The following is a 23,760-nucleotide window of genomic DNA, read 5'->3' on the forward strand; positions in this document are numbered from 1 at the left end:
GATGTTTTTAGTAGCTATAGCTACTTTTAATAGGAAGGAGTTGAGTAATTATCAAACTTAATTCACTTTTTCATGCATTTGAAAATCAGTAATCCTATGTGGTAATGTTAAAAAACAAAATATTTTGTTAAGATTTCTTAATTGTGCCAAACTAGTTTTACTATAGCTTCTTTTCAGGGTTTCACATGTGGTACTATTGGCAGCACCCGACAATCTTTAAGCAAATTCCTGAAATTTATTCCTTTAATATTCATATTCTATAGATCCTTGATCTGAAATGCTTGAAATCAAGCAGTCGTTTAGCTTTTCAAAATATGTTATTAAAAAACTGATGAAAAAATGTATCCAGAATCACAGATAGTCTTGTTTTATTATGGACTGTGAAACTTCGAATAAGTGGGTAAATAGTCATTGTAGGTATAGTACATTAATTTTTATTTCCATAATAAAGTTCCCCGACACCTTAACATTAACTGAATATTTCTGGTTAAGAAAAAGCACACAATGATTGATAAATTGGTTCACCAAACTGAAAGTAAAAAGAGTAGAATCTTACAGGATCTAAATATGTGGGAAGGTTCAAAGGATTGTGGATCCTATCTCTTGCTTTGCCTTCCTGGAACATTGTTGCCTGAGGAGCTTCTCATTTGTTGGCAAATGAGAAGAGACATCTCATCCCCCACCAGCACGGACAGCTGCAGTGACTGGAGAATATTTGTGGGGTTAGGGCTGGAGATCAATGGTGAGAGCTATTAAACTTCAAATTGGAGTCATTAGTATTAAACAAGGTAGTGTTTAAGTTCTTAGTGGAATAAATGCTTTCAGTGTAACTGTGATTTTAAGTGTAATGATTTATTCTCATCTAATTTTTATCATTAGGCAAAAAATTTTCAGGAAGACCCATGTGTACATTGCTGACCAACAAGAGGTATGAGTTGCTGTATAACTGTGGAATTCAGCTTCTTCACATCGGAAGGCCCCTCGCCGCTTTTGAGTGCCTGATTGAAGCTGTTCAGGTTTATCACGCAAACCCCCGCCTCTGGCTACGGCTGGCTGAATGCTGCATTGCTGCCAATAAGGGGGTGAGCGCTGCTTGGGTATCTTTTTGAACCCACACCTTCCCCCACCACCCACTGTTATATGGAAAGCAAAAAATACTTGGAAACATCCAAGATGTCTCATCCCCTTTCTAACTCAAGGAATTTATAAAAATAGTCTTCTGTTCTTTAACAGTTTGGATAAAAAAATTTAAGTTTATCAAGTCATTTATTAGCATTCTGGTTCTTGGTAAGTATGGCAACATGTATCAGCAGACACATTAAAGATCTGAAGCCAATAAGGTCCGGTCTGCTAGAACAGTGATCTGTTAGCCACTGGGGCAGGAGCCATGCCATCTGCCAGTGGGATGGGTGTGTGCACCAGGTGATTGGAGAAGGACTAATGATAACAACCTAGTGAATGTGGAAACAACTGAGTTAGACTGCATCTCCTTCAGTGCCTGGGAGCTTTACTTTCGATTCAGTAAATGGTTAAGAGTGGTGGTCCCCAACATTTTTGGCACCAGGGACCCGTGCTCCTATGAGAATCTAATGCCTGATGATCTGAGGTGGAGCTGAGGTGGTGATGCTAGCGCTGAGGAGACGCTGCAGATACAGATGAAGCATCGCTCGCTCCCTTGCCGCTCACCTCCTGTTGTGCGGCCCGGTTCCTAACAGGCCATGATACTGGTCCGCTGCCCCGGGGGTTGGGGTCCCCTGGTTTAGAGTTCACGGATTACCAGGCTGTTTTCCTCTGACACATGCTTGTCCACAGTGACTGAGAAATAGGGCAGTTTACATCAGTGTCCATGCCTAGATTATCTCCAAACGGCCAGTGGAAGCCTTTGTATCTCAAGTGAGGAGTAGTCAGTGGGAGGCGGGGAAGACAAGTTGTATCAGAATTACCAGATGTCTGTATCACTCCCATTTCCTACCCACCCCCTACCCTTGCTGTGCTCTGTGTGTACGTGGAGATTGTGGAGGTATGGCATGAAGTTTTGCCTGGCCTGACTGCAGTAGGTGATATAAGATGTTTACGCCTTCTCTTGTTGCTAAACAGCACTTCCTGAGAAACAACTGCAGAAACTAATGAGTTTAAAGAAGTACGTTTGCCTGGTAGGTAGAGTACACCCTACCGGAAGAGATGAGTGTTGTCTTTGAAAGGCTATAATGATTTATTTCATTGTGCTTTTCCTTTGACAGGACAATTTTCATATTTGATAATTGTTAAATTAACCAACAAGCAGTTCTAGACAGAATTTATACTTTTTTAAAATAAAAGGATTTCTAGAAAGGACTATTCTCTTTAATCCGTTCATGGATATAAGTGTCAGAGGCCTTTATTTCATACAGTTATTGGAAACCAAGGCATTATGTCTTCCTGGGAGTAGAGACATATAGTAAGGTTTAATATTTTCTTTTCAAATTACTTACTTTTAGAAATAGTACTTTCAGGATTGTCTTCTATGGATTTTGTTATAAGGTCTCCCCATTTTCTTCTAGAAAGTTCTAAATTTGCAATTTTTAAAAAATGGTAAAGATGACTTGGTTGCCGTAAAGCGGTAGATAACTAGAACACTCACAATCTGTGCTATAATAATGATTTATGATTCCATAAATAATAATCATGTTTATCCTTCTAAAAACGATCTGGGGTGACCTAAAAGACAGTGAAAACAACCCCAAAACACTCTTGAATAAAATCAGAGCAAAATCCCAATAAGAGTCTATAAAACCAAATAAGATTCTATACAATTAATTTTATTTAGTCAAGACAGAACAAAGCGGTTTATACCCTCAGAAATAAATCCATTTTTGAATTAAATGAAGCAACTTAATTGTTAAGTCGGTAATGCTCAGGAGATCACTTTGTCCTGTGTACCTGATGCATGTTGCTTCAGACCTCTTGGCTGAAGTGGGGCTTATGTTTTTCTGAGTACTGTGTAGTATATGAGAAAAGATCTGCCAAATATAAAACATAGACTCAATTGTAGGGAGAATATTTGACCAAGTTAAGAGAAGACTATTTAAAATAGAAGACTATTTTTTATGGTGTGTATGTGTATACACATACACACCATTTATTTTTCTGAGTTCTGAAACTCAGATTCGTTAGTGCTATTACTGCCAAGGCACTATAAAATAATAATACGTATGATTCTTTTACATTAAGACTGCTGATCTGGTACTTTCTGACTGTTGGTGTATTATGGTTAATTATTGTGGATTCATAGTTCCATTTCATCATTGTTTTTGTCTGTTGGGTCACCAGAGCCAGCCATCTGATCAGCTTGCATGGCCTTGGAGATCAGGGAAGAGATCCCTGATCTGGATGAATCATTATAAATTTATCACCACCACTGGGAAGAGAAATTAGAATGGAAGTCTCTCCAATAATGGTTCAGAATATCAACTTTTTCTTATTTTTCGTTAATATTGTATGGCTTCCTCCTTGACACAAAATTAGTTCCAAGCAGAGCAGTTTTACTGTATTTTTAAGCATTAAGTAATATTTTCTTTTTTAAATGAATATACAGTGAATCCTTGTTTTATTAAAAGTCATATGTAGAAGCACAGCTGTAATGTTACATTAATGAGCACTAAGTAACATTGCAGCAACACTGTGTTTAAAGAAAGACTTTTGCAGCTCTGGAAGTTTATATGGGTTGGCTCCAGCTTGTTGCTGTTTATGAGAATCTGGATGACGTTGTAAAATGATTAGTTGAGATTCCACATGCAGGTAAATCAGAGGCAGAGTGAAAGGTGAAGATATATGAAATTGGCCGCATTAAGCTCCTATAGTGAGATAATGTATCTTAGTAAAATATCCTAAAATTCCCTCTCCCTTCCTTACTCTCCTTCTTCCCTCCCTATATAAGTAGCTTTTATTTTTCATTTTAATGATTATAGAGTTTGGAGATTTTCATTTCCTAGAAGGCAAGAATTGTGCCCATGTGGATCTTAATGTATGTAACTTGTTAGAGTTTATATGTTGTTGGCAATTTAATAAATACTTTCAATTAAGAAAAAGATCTGTTTTAGGAAGTGGAGCTGCTTCTCTTCTTTTTCACTGTGTTTGTGGCTCCCTTCTTCACTCTGATGTCAAAGTACCCATAATACGCAGCATGGTGCCTGGGGTTTAGACTGTTCTAAAAAGTTGTTCTAACTAAATGCTTGAGTCATTCTTAAGTTGTTTTTTTTTTTTTTTTAATTAGAATTATCTCATTAATAAGATATAGCATATGTCTTTGAACCCCATGTACTCTTTTTCAATACTGAATATATTACCTGTATCACCAAAAACTCCACATTGATGGACCTTAAGAACTCTCTTAAAGCAACTGGAAAGGCATTAAATCATTTTTCATAACCCGTTTTACAATTTCATTCATTGGAGATTATTTGTATTTTGTAGACTTCTGAACAAGAAACTAAAGGTCTTCCAAGTAAAAAAGGAATTGTACAGTCTATTGTTGGTCAAGGCTATCATCGTAAAATAGTTCTGGCATCACAGTCCATACAGAACACTGTATATAAGTAAGTATTTTGCAAAGAGAAAGTGTATATACTTAATACTATTACACATAATGTTACTTACATATAAAAATATGCTAAGATTTATTTCATAGGAGGAACTACTTTATAACTAGGTTTTATTGCTGTTTCAGCATAGGTCCGTAGTGAATGTTATCTGACAGTGATTTTGGTTTATTACATCCACGGGTGTGGAAATTGTTGATGGCCTAAACTCTGGTCTGGTCAGTGCCATTATTCAGAATGTCCAGAAGAGGGCATCTTGATGTTTCCTCGTTATAGTTTATCATTGTTACTTTCCATTTAGGTATTTTCTCATAGTCCCTAAAGCTAATTCTTAGTATTAAGAGAAAAAAGTATGAATACATAAAGCATCCAAAGCAACATAAAGTTGTCACATGTAAGAACCTTCTGTTGAACAACTTTTAAATACGAACATTTTTATCTTGCATAAAGATTCCAATTTGGAGTTGTTATTTCTAAAGTGGTAGGCTTTGTGAAAAATTTGCTGCTTTTTTCCTTTTCCAAAAAATAAAATTGTTCACTGCAGTTTATAGTTTTTCAAAAGGTTTTAAATAGTATCTAGCACATAATATTTTTTAGTCTTAATTTTTTCAACTATAATACAGATTTTTTAAAAAGGCTTAATAAGATAAAGCATCACTTTTCTACAATTTCAAAATTGTTACTAATTTTCACATTTTTATTTTTTTCTAATAAAGCTGACTCAGTCTGATATAGCAAACCAATAGAAAGTTATATGAAACCTCAATGAAATTATAAGAGATAATGCTACATTTTGAAAACTTTTAAAAAAAGGCATTCTCAAAAGTAAAAATCAACCAAAACAAGGCTCCAGTATGAAAATTTACTTTCTTCCCTTGTTTCTAGTTATTATACCTGTCCTGGCCCTCATTATAATTTTTCTTGTCTGTAACTCCATTACATTAACATTTATTTGACAGATATCCTTCAAGTTATCTCCCGTCCTTGGTCCTGTTACTAGAGATACAATGTGTACAATGTATATACTTGCGATCTATACTTTTTATACGTTATATATAATATTTAGGATTTGGGTTTTTAGCATTCTCTTGTAACTGCTTATATTAAAATTTCTACCTATCACAGGGCAGAGTTTTCATTAACTATTATATAGATTTTATTCTTCATGATAGAAAAGTATTATTTATAATTATGTTATTTACTTAGCTAACTTGGTTTTGTTCTTTTAAGTGATGGACAGTCTTCAGCCATTCCTGTAGCCAGTATGGAGTTTGCAGCCATTTGTCTCAGAAATGCCTTGTTGCTTTTACCTGAAGAACAGCAAGATCCAAAGCAGGAAAATGGGTCTAAAAACAGTAATCAACTAGGTGGAAACACTGAGAGCAATGAAAGCAGTGAAACTTGCAGGTATTTTGACCTCTCAGAACCTCCTGGCAAAATCCCTTCAGGACTTTATTTGTAAACCTCTGTCCTTTCCGTGAATTCCTAAAATCTTCAAGCTGAATGTCCAAAATCCTCTATTTTGAATAACAACATTTGGATAATAACTGCTCACCACTAATCTCCAGAATATTTCTGTATATTTCTAGTTTTCTAGTATAAATTAAATATTATACTAATCTGTAGAGATTGGGAAAGCCTATCTAGTAATAAATAAAACTAACACCATTTTATGTATAAAAAGTTCTTTTTATACATGGCACCTTTAAACTCAAGTCTCCCATCCCAGCATTTTTTCTTGATTATAATAGAAATATATGTTTAATGTAGAAAATTTGAAACAAAATGGTGGGATTTTTTTTTTCCTCCATCAAGGGGTTATGTTTTACTGTAGTTGGTAAAAGGCAATCAGAAGAATGAGAAATGTGTGAAAATCTCGGAGTGGTTTTCTTTGTGTAGTAGAGATATTGTTTTCATTTAGGTTTTTAAATGCAGTATTGTGTACTGAGGAAAATAAACTCATATTCAGTATAGCTTAACATGTTAATGATACCAAGTTAAGCGTATTTAATTGTTTTGGCTCTTCTACACTTTTGTCATAAAAAATTGCATGGGAGCAGAGATAGGAAAACAAAATTTTACATTTAATTGTTTATTTGTTGCTCTTCATAATTAAGAGTCTTTCTTTATTTAGCAGTAAAAGCCATGATGGAGATAAATTCATTCCAGCTCCACCTTCTTCTCCATTAAGAAAACAGGAATTAGAAAACTTAAAGTGAGTATCTAAACAAAATTAGCATTGCATCTATTGAAACGAGCACATTGTTTTTAATCTCCCATATTCTGTTAAATTATGAATTATATTGATTAAATGTCAGATGTTAAGCTAACCTTTAAATCTTGTGACAAAAACTACTAGTCAGAATGTATTATCTTTTTAATAAATTGTTGGATTCAGTTAGTTAATATTTGTTAGGAATATTTGCTTCTGTTTTCATGAGAAAGGTTGGTCCATACTTTTTTTTCCTTGTGATGTCTTTGGTCAGGTTTTGGCTTCAGGGTTATGCTGAACATATAAATGTGTTGAGAAGTACTTCCTCCTCTATTTTCTGAAAGAGTTTATATAAGATAAATATTATTTCTTCCTCCAACGTTTGATAGAATTCACCAGTGAAACCATCTGACCGAGGGTTTTGTTTGTAGGAAATTTTTGATAATAAATTCAAATTCTTCAATAGATGAGTGCTATTCAGATTTTCTATTTCATCTTTGTTAGTTTGGGTAAGTTATATTTTTGTCTATATACATTATAAGCCCCATTATTTTTGCTTTGAACAGTCATGTTTATGTTAAAAAAAATTAAAAGGAACACAGTAGTCTTATGTTTAGCTACATAATTACCATTTCCTGATGACTTTAGTTTTCTTAAGGTATCATTTCCCTTCTGTGAAGAGCTCCCCTCAACATTTCATATGGTACAGGACTTGTTTTGCTAGGTTTTCTTCTTTTTTAATCTAGAATTGCTTCTGTTTCAGCTTTATTCTTGGAGGATATTTTCACTGAATACAGAATTCTAGGTTGGTAGTGGGGTCCTCACCCCTTTCAGTCTGCTCTTTCAAGTTGTCACTGCATTATCTTCTGGCCTCTATTGTTTCTGATTAGAAATTCACAGTCATTGTATGTAGGTGACATTTTTCCCTCTGTCAAAATAGATTGTTCTTCAGCAGGTAGAGTATGATGAGTCTTTGTTTTTACTTGCTTGGATTAGCTGACTTTTTAAGTTTGTAAAATTATCTTTCAACAAATTTGGGGTATTTTTTACCATTACTTCTTTGTATGATTTTTGGAACTAGGCTTAATAATACAGCATTACTTTTAAGAATTATTTCAATAATAGGAGTGCAAGTTAACATGGAAAGTATGAGCCATTCTTTCTTATGTTTTTCTCTATTAAGTTCAAAAGAGTGATGAGAGTACAGTTAAAATGTTTATGTATTGCTGATAGCATTGTATATCGATGCATTACTTTTGGAAAGTATTTCATTTATTCACAGACATTAGTGCTAGTCTTATGTAAGGTACAGGGGAATCAGGTAAAAAAAAAAGCACTGCCCTCAAAAAAGCAGATGGCAAACACTTAAGAGAAAATTATATTAATAGGTTAGTTATTAGATGGTGAGATTTGGGGTGTTTCTTCTTGTGATAATTTATCACTCTTGTAAGTGCAAAATGGCCTCACTTTAAAATTTTTCATTTCTTTCAGTCTGCTTAAGGTGCTCACTCTGATGCCAGGGTATATTGATCACCTATAATTCTTTTTCTATGAACCTCTATTTGTAGAAATTACTATTTTCATATTGGGTTTTTCATCCTTTTCATTTTTATAGGAGTTCTTACATATTAAGGAAATTGTTTTTTACCATTTGTCTTGTAACATTGTTTATGATATTTAGTTTTAAAGTTGCAGTTCATGTTTTATAATCTTATTTATCAATTTTTTAACTTTTTTCATTTCATGCAATGTTTAGAAGAAAGTCCTTGCCTCTAATATTTTTAAAATAACTTATCAGTGTTTTAGCATTTTCACTGTCACACTGTCACAATCACCAATCTAAATGTTTGTTTCATCTTGAATTTATTTGATATAAACATATATTAGGGATCTAGCCTTGTTTTGTATAATTTTTCATAGTATAGTTCATTTGATTAACTTTATTTAAATTCCAAAGTAAAGCAATGGAACAACTGTAAAATGCTAAGATGTTATGTCTGAACAGTTTTAAATGTTTATGTCTAAACATTTTTATAAAATGGAATATGTATTTCTGTTTGTATAAAAAAATCTGGAGGGCTCTATATCAAAACGTTTATAGTGCTTATCCTTAAATGGTGGTAACTGATATTTATTTTTTTATTGGATATCTGTTTTTTCTAGTTTTTTTTTTTTAATGAACATATTTCATTAATATCAGTGACACCACACCTTACATATCTAGTGTCTTTGGAAGAAAGACTGGCCAGCAGATGTGCCAGTCTGTGGGCTCAGCACTCTAAGCACCCTGCTCAGCACTCTAAGCACTCTAAGCACCCTGCTCAGCAAAACAGCAACTTTTTATCTCTTCATTTAATTCTGTGAAAGTATACGATAAATTCCTATTGTCAGTAATACCGTCTCTATACTGGGATGGACACACACACACTTTCCCACAGTATCCTATTGTCAGGAAGAAAGAATTAATCCTCTGATTATATGGAGGAAAATCTTAAACCTCAAATGCAGTTAGAAATGAGGAGTTAGTTGTTTAAGGTTTTGAAAGTTTTGGTTTTTCAAATTTAACAAAGGTAATTAATTTTTTTTTCAGTTATCTTCAGTTATAATCAAATTTCTTGAATTCTTATTTCTTGTGTGCATCATAAGGTAGCAAGAAAATAAAAGTACTATGACAAATTACCAGCGAAACAATGGCAAAACAAGATACTCATAGCACAACACATTCTTCATGTGTTTGTGGTGATGCTGGTATAAACAAATCTGCACTGCCAGCCATATAAAAATGTAGCACATAAGTTATGTACAATACATAATACTTGATAATAAACAACTATGTTACTGGTTTATGTATTTACTATACTATACTCTTTTATCATTAGAGTGTAGTCTTTCGACTTACTAAAAAAAAAATTTGCTGTAGACAGTATGCCATGTTATGCCAGCAGCAGCCTCTCACATCTTGTGTTTTCCATGTCTTTTGATTGCATCATTTTCTCTTATGCTTGATTTATTCTCATGTTTTATATAGTAACATGCTGTGCAGTAACACGCCTGTAGCCTAGGTACAGCATGAGGCTGTACCAATTAGCCTAGGTGTGTAGTAGGCTAGACCATCCAGGTTTGTGTAAGTGCACTCTGTGGTGTTCGCAAATGATGAAATCACCTAATAATGCATTTCTCAGAACGTGTCCCGTGTTAAGCTGTGCATGGTTATAGTACAAATGGTTATATAGTATAAAGTAAATCTTGTCCTATCCCTATTGTTTTAGTATAAAGTAAATCTTGTCCTATCCCCTGAGGGGTAGCCACTGACCAGTATGTGATATGTCCTTCCAGTGACACTTCTTGTGCCTGCATATGTATATAGGGTGGGGAGTTTTTTACGCTACCAGTTGCATAGTGTTCACATTGCTCTATTCCTCATTTTTCCCATTTGACAATACTGTGTATCTTTAGAGATTATTTGATATTGGTGCAGATCTCTGTTTTCCTAATAGCGTAAAATTGTGTTATATGGATAGCACATAACTTATTTAACATTCTTTTATATATAGTTGTTTATAATGTTTCAGTCTTTGCTATTACAAATCATGCTGCAGTGAATATCATTTTACATAATTTTTAAAGGGGCTCCTTAAGAAGGTATTTGAAACCATTTTAAAACTTGATTTAGGGAGAGGGGAGGTAAATAGGGTATAAGGGGTCAAATATGTGGTGACAGAAAGGAATCTAACTATGGGAACTCAACACACAATGTAAGTATATATATATATGCCTTACTATTAAAATGTGCAGATGAAAATTGCCAGATTTCATTAACCAATGTTACCATAAAAATAAATAAATTAATTAATTTAAGAAAGATTTAAAAATGGGCAGAGGATCTGAATAGATATTTTTTCCGAATGAGAAAACATTGATTTAATTTTTAGATTTATTTGAATGAGTACTGATCTTAGGATTGCTGAATTTATGCATGCAATTTAAGAAGTATATTGTCCCATAATGGTTGAACAGCTGCAGAGTTGTGCAAATTAACTTTATATTCTCAAAATGACATTAGAGGGAAGAGTATGCACAGAGTGGCATACTTCTCTAAGAGTTTTGTATTTTTCATGGCATAACTCTTTGCTTTTCACATGTTCTAGTAGGAGGATTGGTGATTTTCAGAGAAAAGAAAATTACTTCCCTGTGTTTGTGGGAAGGAGCGAAGGATCTCCATAGGGAGTTCCAGCATCATAAAGTGGGGCGAAGATGGGTTCCTGGTACATATTAACCTTTTTTTCTTATGGAGCAGATGGGAGAAAGGAAATGGAACAAGATGGAAGGAGCCTCAGGGTAGATTTATAAAAAGAACTGCTGTGCACGACAGTAGTAATGGTAACGCGGAGACAAATGGTGCAGGGGAAGGAGTCGTAAAAGATTCGTGTCGTAATTTTTAAAGCCATAAAAGCTCACGGTGCAGTCGCGTGTGTTAAAGGGCAGTTTTGTGGCGGGAGCCAGCTGTCTTCTCTGGAGGGAAGGGGCCCGAGCACGTTGGTTGTGTTAAGACTGCGGAATTTGTAGAGATTGCCTCGATTTCTGACCTGAATTATTTAATGTGACTGGAAATGTGAGTGACTGGTGTGTAGTTTGGTTTTTATGGACTGTAATATTTGACCTCTTGTGCTCTATGATACCCAAGACACCAATGCAAAACCTCATTTCCTATTTCCAGCATAACTAATATGCAGTAAATTATCACGATTGTTCTGATAGCCACTTCTTATGGTATGGGTTCACCGCCTCTTGAGTGTTTTCAGTTTTTTCTCATTTATACATAAATGAAGATGGCTCCAAAAAATATTCATCCTGACCAGGTGACAAGTAGTTTTCAGAGGGCATATGACACCTGAAGCAGTTGTGAGAGTCTCCATTAAAATCCAGGTAGGTTTCAGAAAAATATTTTCATAATTAAAACAGAAATTTGTCCCCAGATCAGGAAAATGTCTCAGAAATTAACTAAATAGTTAGAGTGTGCTCTTTAATTCTGAGGCTCAGATGAATGTAGAGGTACTATACAGTGGATCAGGAAAGGTATATGTATAATGACACTGTTAGAATGTTGCTTCAGTTCTGAACCACTCAGACCTCTGCAAAGCCATCGGTTTCATTCATTTAGGAAAGCACATACACGTGTTCTGCAGCTTTGAATTAAATCAGTGCTCTGATTTTAAGTTTATAAAATAATAGGTGGATTCTGTTTCTAGGCATTTACACAAGAGGACTGAAAACTTGTCCACACAAGAATTTCATGGCAGCTTTACTCATGGTAGACAAAAGCAAGATACAACCCGGGTATCCATCAATAGGAGAATGGATAACCAAATTGTAGTCTGTTCTCTTTATTGGAGTACTACACAGCCATAAAAAGGAACAAATTACTGATCCCCAAGTCAATGTGATTTGAATCTCAAAACATTTTGTGTTTCTTCTTTTACTTAATATAAGGTACATACTGTACAATTCTATTTATACCATTTATATGGCAGGTAAAAACTATACAAAAATAATTTATATTGATAGAATTCAGAACAGAGGTTGGGGGAATTAACTGGAAGAAATCATTCTGGGATGAAAGAAATGTTCTGTATCTTAATTAGGTTGGTGGTTGCAAATACATATTCAAACTCATCAAACCGCAACACTTAAAATGATTTATTTTAATGTATATAAATTATGCCTCACTTAAAATTTTTAACGTATTTTAAAGTTTTATAAAATTACTATAATTCTAAATATATTCTTTTGGGAAATATAATTTTACTAGTAATGATTGATAAATGGTCAGTTTCCCTTCATATTACTTATTAGGTAGCATGACATTGAAAATTTGAAAAAAACCTCCTCTACCTGTAACATGTATTTCTTAGATTCTAAGGCTGCAGTATCCACTGCCAGATCCACCCATCCCATGTGGCTGCTGAGCACATGAAACGTGCCTGGTAAAAGGTGTACGATACCCGGATTGCAAACCTTACTACCCCAAAAATGTAAACTATCTCAGTAATTTTTATATTGATTTTATGTTAAAATATTTTAGATATTTTGGATTAATTTAAATATATATAATTAGTTTTGCCCGTTTTTAATGTGCCTACTAGAAAATTTAAAATGGCACATATGACTCCAGTTATATTTCTTTCTTTCTTTTTTTCGATTATATTGCTATTGGAGAGTGCTGTTCTAAGGTTTTAGAGCTGTGTTTGAAGTGTTTGATTTGTTAGTACATGATTTCTACAAATGTGTAATATTGTTACTACACCAGTTTTCTCACATGCCACAAATTTTCGCTGAATAGCTCCTCCTAAAAATTTTCATCTTTAAAAGGCCTAATGTCCAAATGAATCTTAGAGTATAGAAGCTTGTGCAGGATTGATAATTTGGCCATATGTTTTGATTTAATTATTAATGTTGCTGCATGCATTTGGAGATAATGATTTTCTTATACAGTGATTATATTATAAGGGTGTACTTTTAAGATTTTCTTTTTTAAAAAAAGAATTAAACTTTTATTGACCGTCTCCCGATATCTTATATTTTTAAAACAGTTTTATTGATGTATAATTCACACCATATAATTCACCCATTTAAAGTGTACAATCAGTGGTTTTTAGTGTCTTCACAGATATGTGCAACCATCACCACGGTCGATTTTTGAACATTTTCATCACTTCAAAAAGAAACTCTGTACCTTTTAGCTGTCACCCCTTTGCCCTCAGTCCTCAGTCCTAATTTATCTACTTCATAGATTTTCCTATTTTAGACTTTTGTATGAGTGGAATCATATACTATGTGGATTTTTTCACTTAAGATAATGTTTTCAAGATTCATCCAAGTTGTAGCATGTATCATATTTTATTCCTTTTTATTGCCAAATATTTCATTGTATGGATATGCCATATATTGTTAATTATTTCATTCATTGGTGAACATTTGGATTGTTTCCATCTTCAGGCTGTTAGAACAATGCTGTAAACATTCATATACAAGGTTTTTGTGTAGGCAAGTTTTTATTTTTCTTGGATGTATACCTAGAAGTAGAATTGCTGGGTCATATAGTAATTCTGCTTAATCATTTGAGGAATTGTCAGACTTTTTAAAAGTGACTGTACCATTTTATAATTCCACCAGCAGTGTATGAGGGTTCCTGTATTTTCATATCCTCACCAACACTTGTTATTAGCCATCTTTTTTATTATACCTTGTAGTGGATGTGAAATATCAAAATTTCTCTTGAAATTTTAAAACCCCTTGTGGCTTCGATTTGCATTTTCTTTAAGAATAATGATGTAAAGCATTGTTATTCTGTGTGTATTGGGCATTCATATATCTTCCCTGGAGAAATGTTTATTCAGATCTTTGCCTACTTTTTAATTGGGTTATTTTTGTTTTTGAGTTATAAGAGTTCTTTATATGTTCTAGATTCAAGACTCTTAATCAGATATATGATTTGCAAGTATTTTTTCTCATTCTCTGGGTCTTTAGAATTTTTTGAGGGTGTCCTTTGAATCTTAGAAGTTTTTCATTTTGATGAAATTCAGTTTATCTGTTTTTTCTTTATTTGATTGTACCTTTCATGTCATATCTAAGACTCTTTTACCAAATCCAAGGTTATGAGAATTTACTCCCTAAGTTTTCTTCTAAGAGTTTTATAGTTTTAAGGCTTACATTTATGTCTTTGACCTGATCCATTTTGAGTTAAATTTTAGATATGGTATGAGGTAAGAGCTCAACTTAATTCTTCTGCAGATTGGTATTATATTAATAATGAGTTCATAGAATTAGTCACATATTAACTTTTCATGGTTGTATCATAGTTAAAATAACTGTCCTGGGTATGTACTAAGTCTTCCATGTTTCATGTTATAGGAATCTTTGTTATTCATTCTGAGATTGTATTATTAGCTGAAATTTTAATTTCTAAAACTGAAGTGGAGGCTGCTGTAGAACCTGGAAAAGAGTATAACGGAACTGGAAAAGGGAAGAAAATAATATTGAGGCCAACATGAGAAGTGTCTGTATGAGAAATTAAAATGAAAGCATACACAATAAAAATGAAATTTCATTTTTCTAATAAGAAAAAGCATACAAAATAAAAATGAAATTTCATTTTTCTAATAAGAGGCTCAGAACAGATAAAAAGAAATATTCAGACCAAATTTAATTAATTCCAGTTAAGTTATTTCACAGTTATAAATTAGTTCATTTAGACCCTGATGTGACACTCTGTGAATTATTTTCCCATTCAGTTAAAAGGGACCTCCCATGCCCCAATGTTTATAAAAGATGATGAATCAAACAAATGGTTGATAACATAAATATAGACAGTTTTAGTGTACTTAAGGAATCATATTTCTTTTGGTATCAGCCAAATGGTTTATCGTAGCTTGTGAGACATACCTAAAACAGGACTATGGCTAATAATCTTTTGAATCTCCCATTGCTCTTGTTAGAGACCCAGCCCTATTTCAGTCTTATAACTGAGTGTGGTCATCCTAAAACTTGTCTACCTAATAAACTTTACCAAACAAGGAACCTGCCTGTATGACATTTCCTTTATGGTATCAGCAGTTTGTTTTCACATTGGCATGATTCACATCTGCATCTCATGATTCATTTAGATGAACTGGAGATCAGATTGATCATAGGTTAGGGTTAGAATAATTCTTCAGTGGTCTGCCGCTGTGGAAACCCCACGGGGCCACTGCTGACGTTAGACAAATCATTTAAGCCCTCTGGACCTTACTTCTCTGTCAAATAAGTAAATTGGATTGGATGATCCTAAGGCCGTGTATAAAATGCCACATCTGTGACTTTCTGCATTTTATTTGCTGCCTGGGCTAGGGCTGGGTTCGCTGAGATACTAGATTTTGTTAAAGAGAAAACTTTTCATTTTCTTTGTGCTGGGCTTCTCTTTGTGTTGGTTCTGGGTGTGTTTGTCAGTAAGATTCTTTTTGCATAGAACTGTTATTAGAAAGCAAAATGTTTACAGAAGACACAAAGTGAAAAACTTATCTAATATAGCTTTTACATTTTCTTAAGAGTTGAAAGTTAACAAGTTTAACATTTTCTAGATGGTTATAAATAAATGGACAAAGACTGAAATACTTTCTTTTGGAATTTTAAAACCCAATACCATATTCAGTTTGTTGGAAAAAATTCCCTTATTGGATTTTTGCCTCCAGTTTTTCAAGTAATGTTTGCTAAGAAGTTGCTCTATAAATTTATTTTTCTTTGACAAATGGTAACTTACTAGATTTACCCGTTTTAACCTCTTTTAATAAAGGTTAAACTATTTCAGATACTTGATTTAGAGTCATGTAATTCAGAGTAGATGGCATGACACATTTTAATGCCCAATCTCGTATAGCTTGTTGCTGTAATTTGGTGCTTTAAGAAAAGTTTTTCTGTTTTCTGTTTTTCATTTTTTTACCTTTCCTTCCTTCTTCGTCTTTTTCATTCTTTTCATTTCCAAGGGTTGGCATTCTGTGGACCTAGAGCCAGCTCCTCCCACATGTGAGGGAGAGAGTGTGGACTTGTGTCAGATCCTCCACAGGGGGGAGAGGCTAGTGTGTCTCTTCCCTTGAGGTATACTCCTTCCAGTCTGCTGAACTGTCAGATCCACTGAGCGCTTGGCAAAGCAGATTGGACAGTGACTCGAGGAAGTAGTGGGGGGAGGTCACTATTTTAAGTAGCAGCTATCAAAAGTAAAGTGATTTCTCCAGGGGTTTAGTAGATAATGCATGTTTCTAGTGTCACCAGTCTGTGCGAATTATGCAGAGTGCAGTATTATTTTCTAAGAGGAAAAGGAGCATGAGTGAGAAGGTGATGAGAGGTAAGTTGGGGTAAATTGTACGAAGAGGAGCATAAAGGTTAGTTTGAGTTTCATGCAATGAGACTTGCTTAATCCTGATGTGTCTCGATCAGAATGCCAACCTTAAAGTCTTGTATTCACATATTTAAGTATTTTTGATAGAAAGGTTGTTTTATCATTCAAATCTATTACCCTGCTGTGATTTGATACAATATCTTATGGGAAAAGAGGCTAGAGTTGAGGAAAACAGATTTTTACCTTGTACATAATTATAGTTTGGACTTCCTGGGAAACAGAATCCTGCTGCCAATCTTACATGACTGATTTCTGGACCCAAAGTGGGCTTGACAGTGGGCTGGAGCAGTAATAGCCCCCCTACTGTCGGGAGAGGCCAGGGCAGGCTTTTCCCAGCAAGCCTGCCTGAGGTGAGACTCGTCCTGGATCTAGGACCTCGCGTACTCAGGGAGATGCCCCTATCTGTGGGAGCCGAGAGGGAGTCCACTTGGTCAGCTAGGTGGCCTACCAGAAGGACAGGTTGGAGGTCTGGGTGCTGGAGAAGTAAATTTAAAACATTGAAACTGTGATCCTCAACGAATACCTGATAAACACCTACAGCAGGTGGCGAGAAATTGCTGTATGTTGTCTTGGTGCTGGAAACAAAAGATGTGGGCTTCTGCTTTTAATGAGCTTATAATTTTGCCCCCCATCTTTGACAACATCACAAATGAAAATGGATATTAAACTTTGTGATTGTCATTCATACAGGCCCGGACTGGATGGTCTTCTTGGGCCCCTGGAAACCGGCCCCAGGGCTTTAAAAGCCTTTCTTATTCTTCATGAGCAATAGATACTTGGCTGATAAGTAAATGTTCAGTGCCGTTTAAAAATAAGAACTACAAATAAGCCCAAACAGGAAATTAAATTACCCTAATCTCACTACAGGAGCTAACCACTGAAGTGCTTCTGAAAATGGGAGGTAACCAGCCAGTGCCTCCCTCCTTTGGGCCTCCGAGCCTTCTGTCAGAGAGAGGACTCGCCCCATGGCTGCGGCCACAGGATGGTCTTGCTGGTGACCAGCGCTTGACTGTAGGCTTGTCAGGAAAAATCTCTTTGGAAATGACGCTCACTACCTGCCTGCTCTTCAATTACACTCCTATGAACAGGGTGCTCAGAAACAAGATTTAAACTTCTAATGTTTGGATTAAACTCTGTTTTCTTCCTTTTTAAAAAGACAGGTTAGATTACATGTGTATGCACACTTACGTATACATTAGAAAAATCATAATGTAATCTTTCTCCGTTATTTTTAGGGCAATCTTCTGACTTGATAGAGAAGCAGTGGAATAGGATGGGAAGAGCAGTGAGTTGGGAGTCCACAGTGTCGAGTGTTAGCCTGACTCTAATCATACACTCTAACCTGGAGAATAGTATATTTAATTACTTTGAATCTCAGTTTCTACATTAATAAAACAAGAAACCACATTAGACAGCCTTTCAGCCCTACCATTGTAGCCTAAGGCCATAAATCTCAATTTCCTTTTGCCTTTTCTAGGACCTGTCTACTCTTCTGTGTTGCTAGACATTGAGGGGCTACTTTTCCTTTAGTGAATAATGTTTAAGGTTCTAGCAACCAGGGGTGAGCCAGTGAAGAGGAGACAGCAGAGTACCCCTGAAGCTGGCCCAGCTGTGCTTTGACTGGAAGAGCCATTTCTAGTCAGAGGATTTCAGAGTGTTAGAAAACTCTGTGGTGATTTGATGAGTACATTCTTCCTTAGACTGAAATTACAACCCAAATGCACTTAATGATATACATATGTATCGTAATTTGTAAACATATCTCAAAATCCTGTATCTAAGTCAGGTCGTTTGTAGCCGGCCATTCAGACCGCATTTCTATTTGACAAGGGTTTATTTTAAGATTGCTTTGTGGAGCGGTTGTTTAACATTCAAGTGATCTATTAGTGTCAAGTCTTTAGCTAGACCTGTTTTAAATGAGCTGCCTGTTAAGTAGAAAACCAAACAGAAATTTAGGTTTCCAACCCAACTTAGCAAAATTAGTGTAACTTAAATTTTTTGTCTTCATATGTATTTATTTAGCCTGGTTTTTCTCTTGAATATTCCTTTAGGATAATAGTAGCTATGTGACTGAAATTCTTTTAGTTACTCTCGATAATGTCACTGAGCAGGAACTATAGACTTCTTAATAGGCTCAGAGAAGATCCCTTTACAGTAGCTAAGTTAAATGGGTTTTTAGTAAGTTGTGTTTCATAGCAAAATCACAAATGTGTGTAGGAAGAATCACATCTGCTTATATAGCTTTAGTTCTAGGATATTGAAAGACATGTTCTATGGAAGTAAGTTCTCACTAGGCCATTAACTACATTATTTTTTTACAGGCTAAATATATATTGTAACTCCATTTGGTTAATTTGTTGGAGATGAGGGTCAGTTGGATGGAAGCTAAAGATGCTTTAGGTAAATAGCTATACTGTGCTTCAGATGGTAGTTTTGTACATCATTCTAATTCTTACCATTAGTATTGTCGCTTCCTTTCTTTCCTGGTGTCCAAATTGTCACAATTATAATTAGGGCATTCTTTCCTATTTAACAAATATAACCATTGTCAATATTGTTACTCAGGTTTTCGGCCCTTCCCTTTTGTGTTCCAGATGCTCCATACTGGCCTGTAGTGCTTACGTGGCTCTGGCTTTGGGTGATAACCTTATGGCTTTGAATCACGCAGATAAACTTCTTCAGCAGCCCAAGCTGTCAGGATCTCTTAAGTAAGTGTGACTTGCCCTGTGTGTCCCTGGTTTGTTTTGTTTAGAGGTTTTCAGTTAGTTTGTGGTTCATGTTGCTTCTTTTTACTCCCCCTGTGGAATAGATATTGTCTAGGGAAAGCAACTGATTAAGAAAATTTTTGATTTGGTAATTTCATTTGATAGTGAAATTTTTTCACTTTACTTCAAGGATTAATGGAAATGGCATTTGCCACAGTAAAGATTAGGAGGCAGAAACTTTGGACTCTGGTGTCTGCTCCTAGGTTTGACTAGAACACATCACTGGAGCATAGGATCACATACTAGCCTCCAAATAAGATGAGTCTTCAGAACACTCACAAAAAAAGGAGTTCGGTCATCATGATGAATCTACTTTGAGAAATGCGATTTAAATAGACAGATAAGATTATTTTTCCAAAACTACTGTACCTGAGTACATGAGTTTTATTTAAACTCTTCAAATGCCTCTTTAAATGCTAAAATTTTCAAAAGCACATCATCTTTTCTTTTATGGAATTGAGTAAGTGACAGCATGCTTTAAATCTTCATATGATGCTCATGCTGGAAATTTTATCCAAAGCCACATACTCTGCGTAATATTATGCAGTTGTTTTTTTTTTCATTCAGCCTGTGGGTATATCCTTATAATCTCCAAAATATAACTACTTTTTTTTCCTTTTAGTGGTCTTTATGTATAACATACAATGCTTGGAATTGTGATTTTATACTGTGAGGAATGATTTGGTAAATGTTTAATTATTTTTGTCTTTAAAAAAAAAGTGTTACTTTATATACAAGCATCTAAAATTAACACTGATTATGGTTGTTTCAGGCTAGTGTTTCCCAAACATACCTTGTTCGTCCAGTAACATTAGTATTAGACACTGTCACAGTTCAAATATAAGGGAACTCTTGCTCTTCTTTGAGAAAAACTTTTCTAATTTTCAAGCCTAGGGGGATCCTGAGTTCTAGTTAGGGCAGTTGGGTTGCCCCCAAGATGCCTTCCATCCTCACCTGTAGCTCTGTGAGATACCAGTCACGAACTACAGGTGCCTTCACCATTAGAACTGCAGTGTTCAGATTGCAGTGTGCATGGCCACTATTAGAGCAACGTTTTTTCTTTTTAGCGAAAATGAAACAGATTTTTGCTGCCTTTTTAAATCCTTTGGTCGACATTGTGATTACTATTCTTAAATAATCCTAAGTAGATTCTTCACCTGGCATTTGTTTGATGGTTTTGAACTTCATTTATCAGCTTCTTCCCTCTGAATGTCAAAGAGACAAAATTCTTAGGTTATATGATTTCTTAGCTAACTTCTGAGGGATTGGCCAAGCCATGTCTGGTAATTTCTCTTTTAATTCTTTTAACCATTCTATACTAAGCATTGGTTTCTTTATCTTCTAATGAGGATAAGCAGGTCTTTTGGCTTTTGGCAGCCTAAATGTCGTAGCAGCTTTACCCCCACTGCTTGTTGCTTTATATACCTAGCCAAGGACTTCTGGGCTTTGGGTGTCATGAAGGCATTTCATTTGGTTAAAAAAAAAATTTTATTGTTTTAAGTAAATTCACAGAAAACAATTTGAAGTAGTTCATTGAATTTATGTGTTTGTGTTTGTGATGATTGTTGGCTTGTAAATACTACTTTAACAGAATCTTTAAAATATCTTATTTCAACAGTAACTTATACTTTAAGTTACTGTTTATTTTTTCTTTTAATGTCATTTCTGTTAGGGTGTTTGGTAGAGAAACAAAATGAAAGGTCATAGCAGCCTCTGCTAGTTAGAAGAAAGAAATTGCTTAATAAAGAAATAAAGAGGTCTGAAATGATTAATGTACATAAATCTCAGAAAATGGTCAAACTGCAAAGAGCCTAAGCGTTGAGAACCCAAGATCCATGTGGTCACTCAGTTGAGTCAGGCTAGCTAGAGTAGGTGAGACCTGAGCTTGTCCTTTAAAAGGAGGAGTTAGATATTGGCTTATGCAGATGAGGCCTCACTTTGAGCCCAAGAAGAAAGGCCACAAGGGAGCAGTGGGTATGCTCTGCCCAGGACATGGTCTGGTAAGAAGAATCATCTTTGGGGAAGTGTGAATATTGACTGGATTTAGGAAAGTGGGACCAAATGGTGGAGAGCTTTAAATCTGTAAAAGTTTTGTTTTGTTCTCATGTAGAAAGTTATTAAGATTTTGAGCAAGGGCATAATATGTCTAAGCTGTTTTAATTTTGAAAACTCAATCAGATGATCATGGGGAAAATGGCTCAAAGTAAGAAGCAGGTTATCATAAGCTAGAAGGATGCGCATCTGCCCTCGCGGTAGTAGGCATAAAATAGATGATTTGAAAAGCAGGAAACCTTTAGAATGGAAGTTAAGTTGATCCAGCCCAAATCTGGTCTCAGTGTGGCCTGGCGCTCTGATGCCTTCTGACTGTCCCAGCAGCAGAAACTAAAGTACTCTGCCACTGAGGCTCCACTCGATAGGCGTCCAGCCCAGAACTGGCCTCTTATTTTAGAGTGTCATTACCTTCTCCTATTATTATTTTCCATGTAAATAGAACAACATAAATTTGCCATTTTGAACTACTTTCTTAAATGATAGGTGTAGTTTGTTCTGACTTAACTAATATAAAAATAATTATCGTATATTTTAAGATAGTTTTAAAGAGATAAAATTTAAGTGACTCTTAATTGATATAAGTTTATAAACTTAGAAACCCAAGTTTATAAAGGACTTGAAATGTGTGAAACACACACCAAATCTTATTATACACCATGTATTTTTTTTAAGTGGTCATTTTATTTATTTATTTATTTTAAATTTTTTTAGGTGAGGCAACCCTTGGTTGATGGGAAAACAACACATTCATTCTTCGCACCTACAGCACCTGGTCTTCCTAGGTGGTCTCCCATCCAAGTACTAACCAGGCCCGACCCTGCTTAGCTTCCAAGATCAGACGGGATCGGGCTCGTTCAGGATGGCACGGCTATAGACATCCTGTATTTTTGTTAACCTACTTTTCAATTTGAAATCTTTGTTTCATTTTAGGTTTTTGGGCCACTTATATGCTGCAGAAGCCCTCATCTCTCTGGACAGAATATCCGATGCCATTACTCACTTGAACCCGGAGAATGTCACTGATGTCTCCTTAGGGATCTCTTCAAATGAGCAGGACCAAGGTTAATGAGGACACATTTGATCAGAACTGGTCACCATTTCCACTGCCTTCCTGTCGTCACTCAGGATGTGTGGAAATTTAAGGGCACAGTTGCGGAGGGAAGGAAGTTTTAGATCGGCTGTCTCCATTTTTGGCTGTACTTACTTTGTAATATCGTTGAGCAGTAATTGCTGAGTAGATCTAGAAGTTGGTTATCACATGCTCTAAATTCTCCATTTTGAAAGGCTGATAGTGTTAGAACAATTCATTTTGATTCTCCTACTGTATTTTTCTTTTTAGGGAGATTCCACAATCCAGAGGAAAGTGAAATACTGTATACAAAAGTCAGTTTTAAATTGTGGCTAAGTTTTTTTAAGGGAGTGAGACTGACATTCACTTTATTCAAGGTTATTTCTCAGGCATTGAGTGGTAGGTGGTGATAGCATTCTGATGTCTTCCAACAGAACCTTTACTACAAGAAAAGTAAATACCGTGACAATTGCCTTGATATTAGATTTCCATTTCATAAAGAAAATTAGGTTTTTAGAATATATACTCTATTTTCCTGCCTCAGATCTATTTTCATGTCTTTGTAGGATCAGACAAAGGAGAAAATGAAGCAATGGAATCCTGTAAGTGAGAACTTTTGCAAATACTTTAGCTTGGCCAGCGTCTCAAAGATTTAGACTCAAGCCTTCTGTGTCCTTCATTTGTCAGCCTGAGGAGCAGTGCTGTGCTTCATTCTGAGTAGCTCCTGGAGGCGGTGGATTGGGTTGCTCCCTTGCCCTTGGCCAAGCCTCTTCACCAGTGTCTGTGCTCTTCTTCCCCAGCTGGGAAGCGAGCCCCTCAGTGCTACCCCAGTTCCGTCAACTCCGCCAGGACCGTGATGCTGTTCAACCTGGGCAGTGCCTACTGCCTGAGGAGCGAATATGACAAAGCCCGAAAGTGTCTGCATCAGGTGAGGCTAGAGTCAAGTCCGCTTATAAAGCAGCCAGCAAAGGATGTGGAGTATGGGTTTCGTTATTTTGTTTGAGGCTTTTGGTCACTTTATTAAACATTGGAATATTACTTTTCCAAACTTAAAAGTATTCTTGCAAGGTAAACAGCTGATCAGTATTTCTAATGAACCTAGTGGAGAAATTTCTTCTGATGATCTTAATAAAAATTTCTGAAGATTGGAAACC

General features: G+C 35.4%; 1 protein-coding gene and 1 pseudogene across 4 annotated transcripts in view; one reads left to right on the plus strand and one right to left on the minus strand.

Annotated features, from left to right (window-relative positions):
• CNOT10 (CCR4-NOT transcription complex subunit 10) overlaps window positions 1–23,760 on the plus strand; it is a 58,163-nt gene that overhangs the window by 29,905 nt on the left and 4,498 nt on the right. For 3 of the 4 annotated variants that reach the window (XM_006905722.1, XM_025039201.1, XM_025039203.1), the window contains 8 exons: window positions 880–1,082; window positions 4,453–4,574; window positions 5,808–5,984; window positions 6,712–6,792; window positions 19,315–19,428; window positions 22,468–22,598; window positions 23,173–23,208; window positions 23,407–23,534. In XM_006905722.1, coding sequence (XP_006905784.1) covers window positions 880–1,082; window positions 4,453–4,574; window positions 5,808–5,984; window positions 6,712–6,792; window positions 19,315–19,428; window positions 22,468–22,598; window positions 23,173–23,208; window positions 23,407–23,534 — 992 coding nt within the window. The remainder of the gene's footprint in view (window positions 1–879; window positions 1,083–4,452; window positions 4,575–5,807; window positions 5,985–6,711; window positions 6,793–19,314; window positions 19,429–22,467; window positions 22,599–23,172; window positions 23,209–23,406; window positions 23,535–23,760) is intronic. The other variant, XM_006905723.3, reaches the window with a different exon arrangement.
• On the minus strand, window positions 22,295–22,413 carry LOC112470317 (annotated as a pseudogene).

The sequence above is a fragment of the Pteropus alecto genome, unplaced genomic scaffold (assembly GCF_000325575.1).
Source record: "Pteropus alecto unplaced genomic scaffold, ASM32557v1 scaffold10, whole genome shotgun sequence".
NCBI lineage: Eukaryota > Metazoa > Chordata > Mammalia > Chiroptera > Pteropodidae > Pteropus > Pteropus alecto.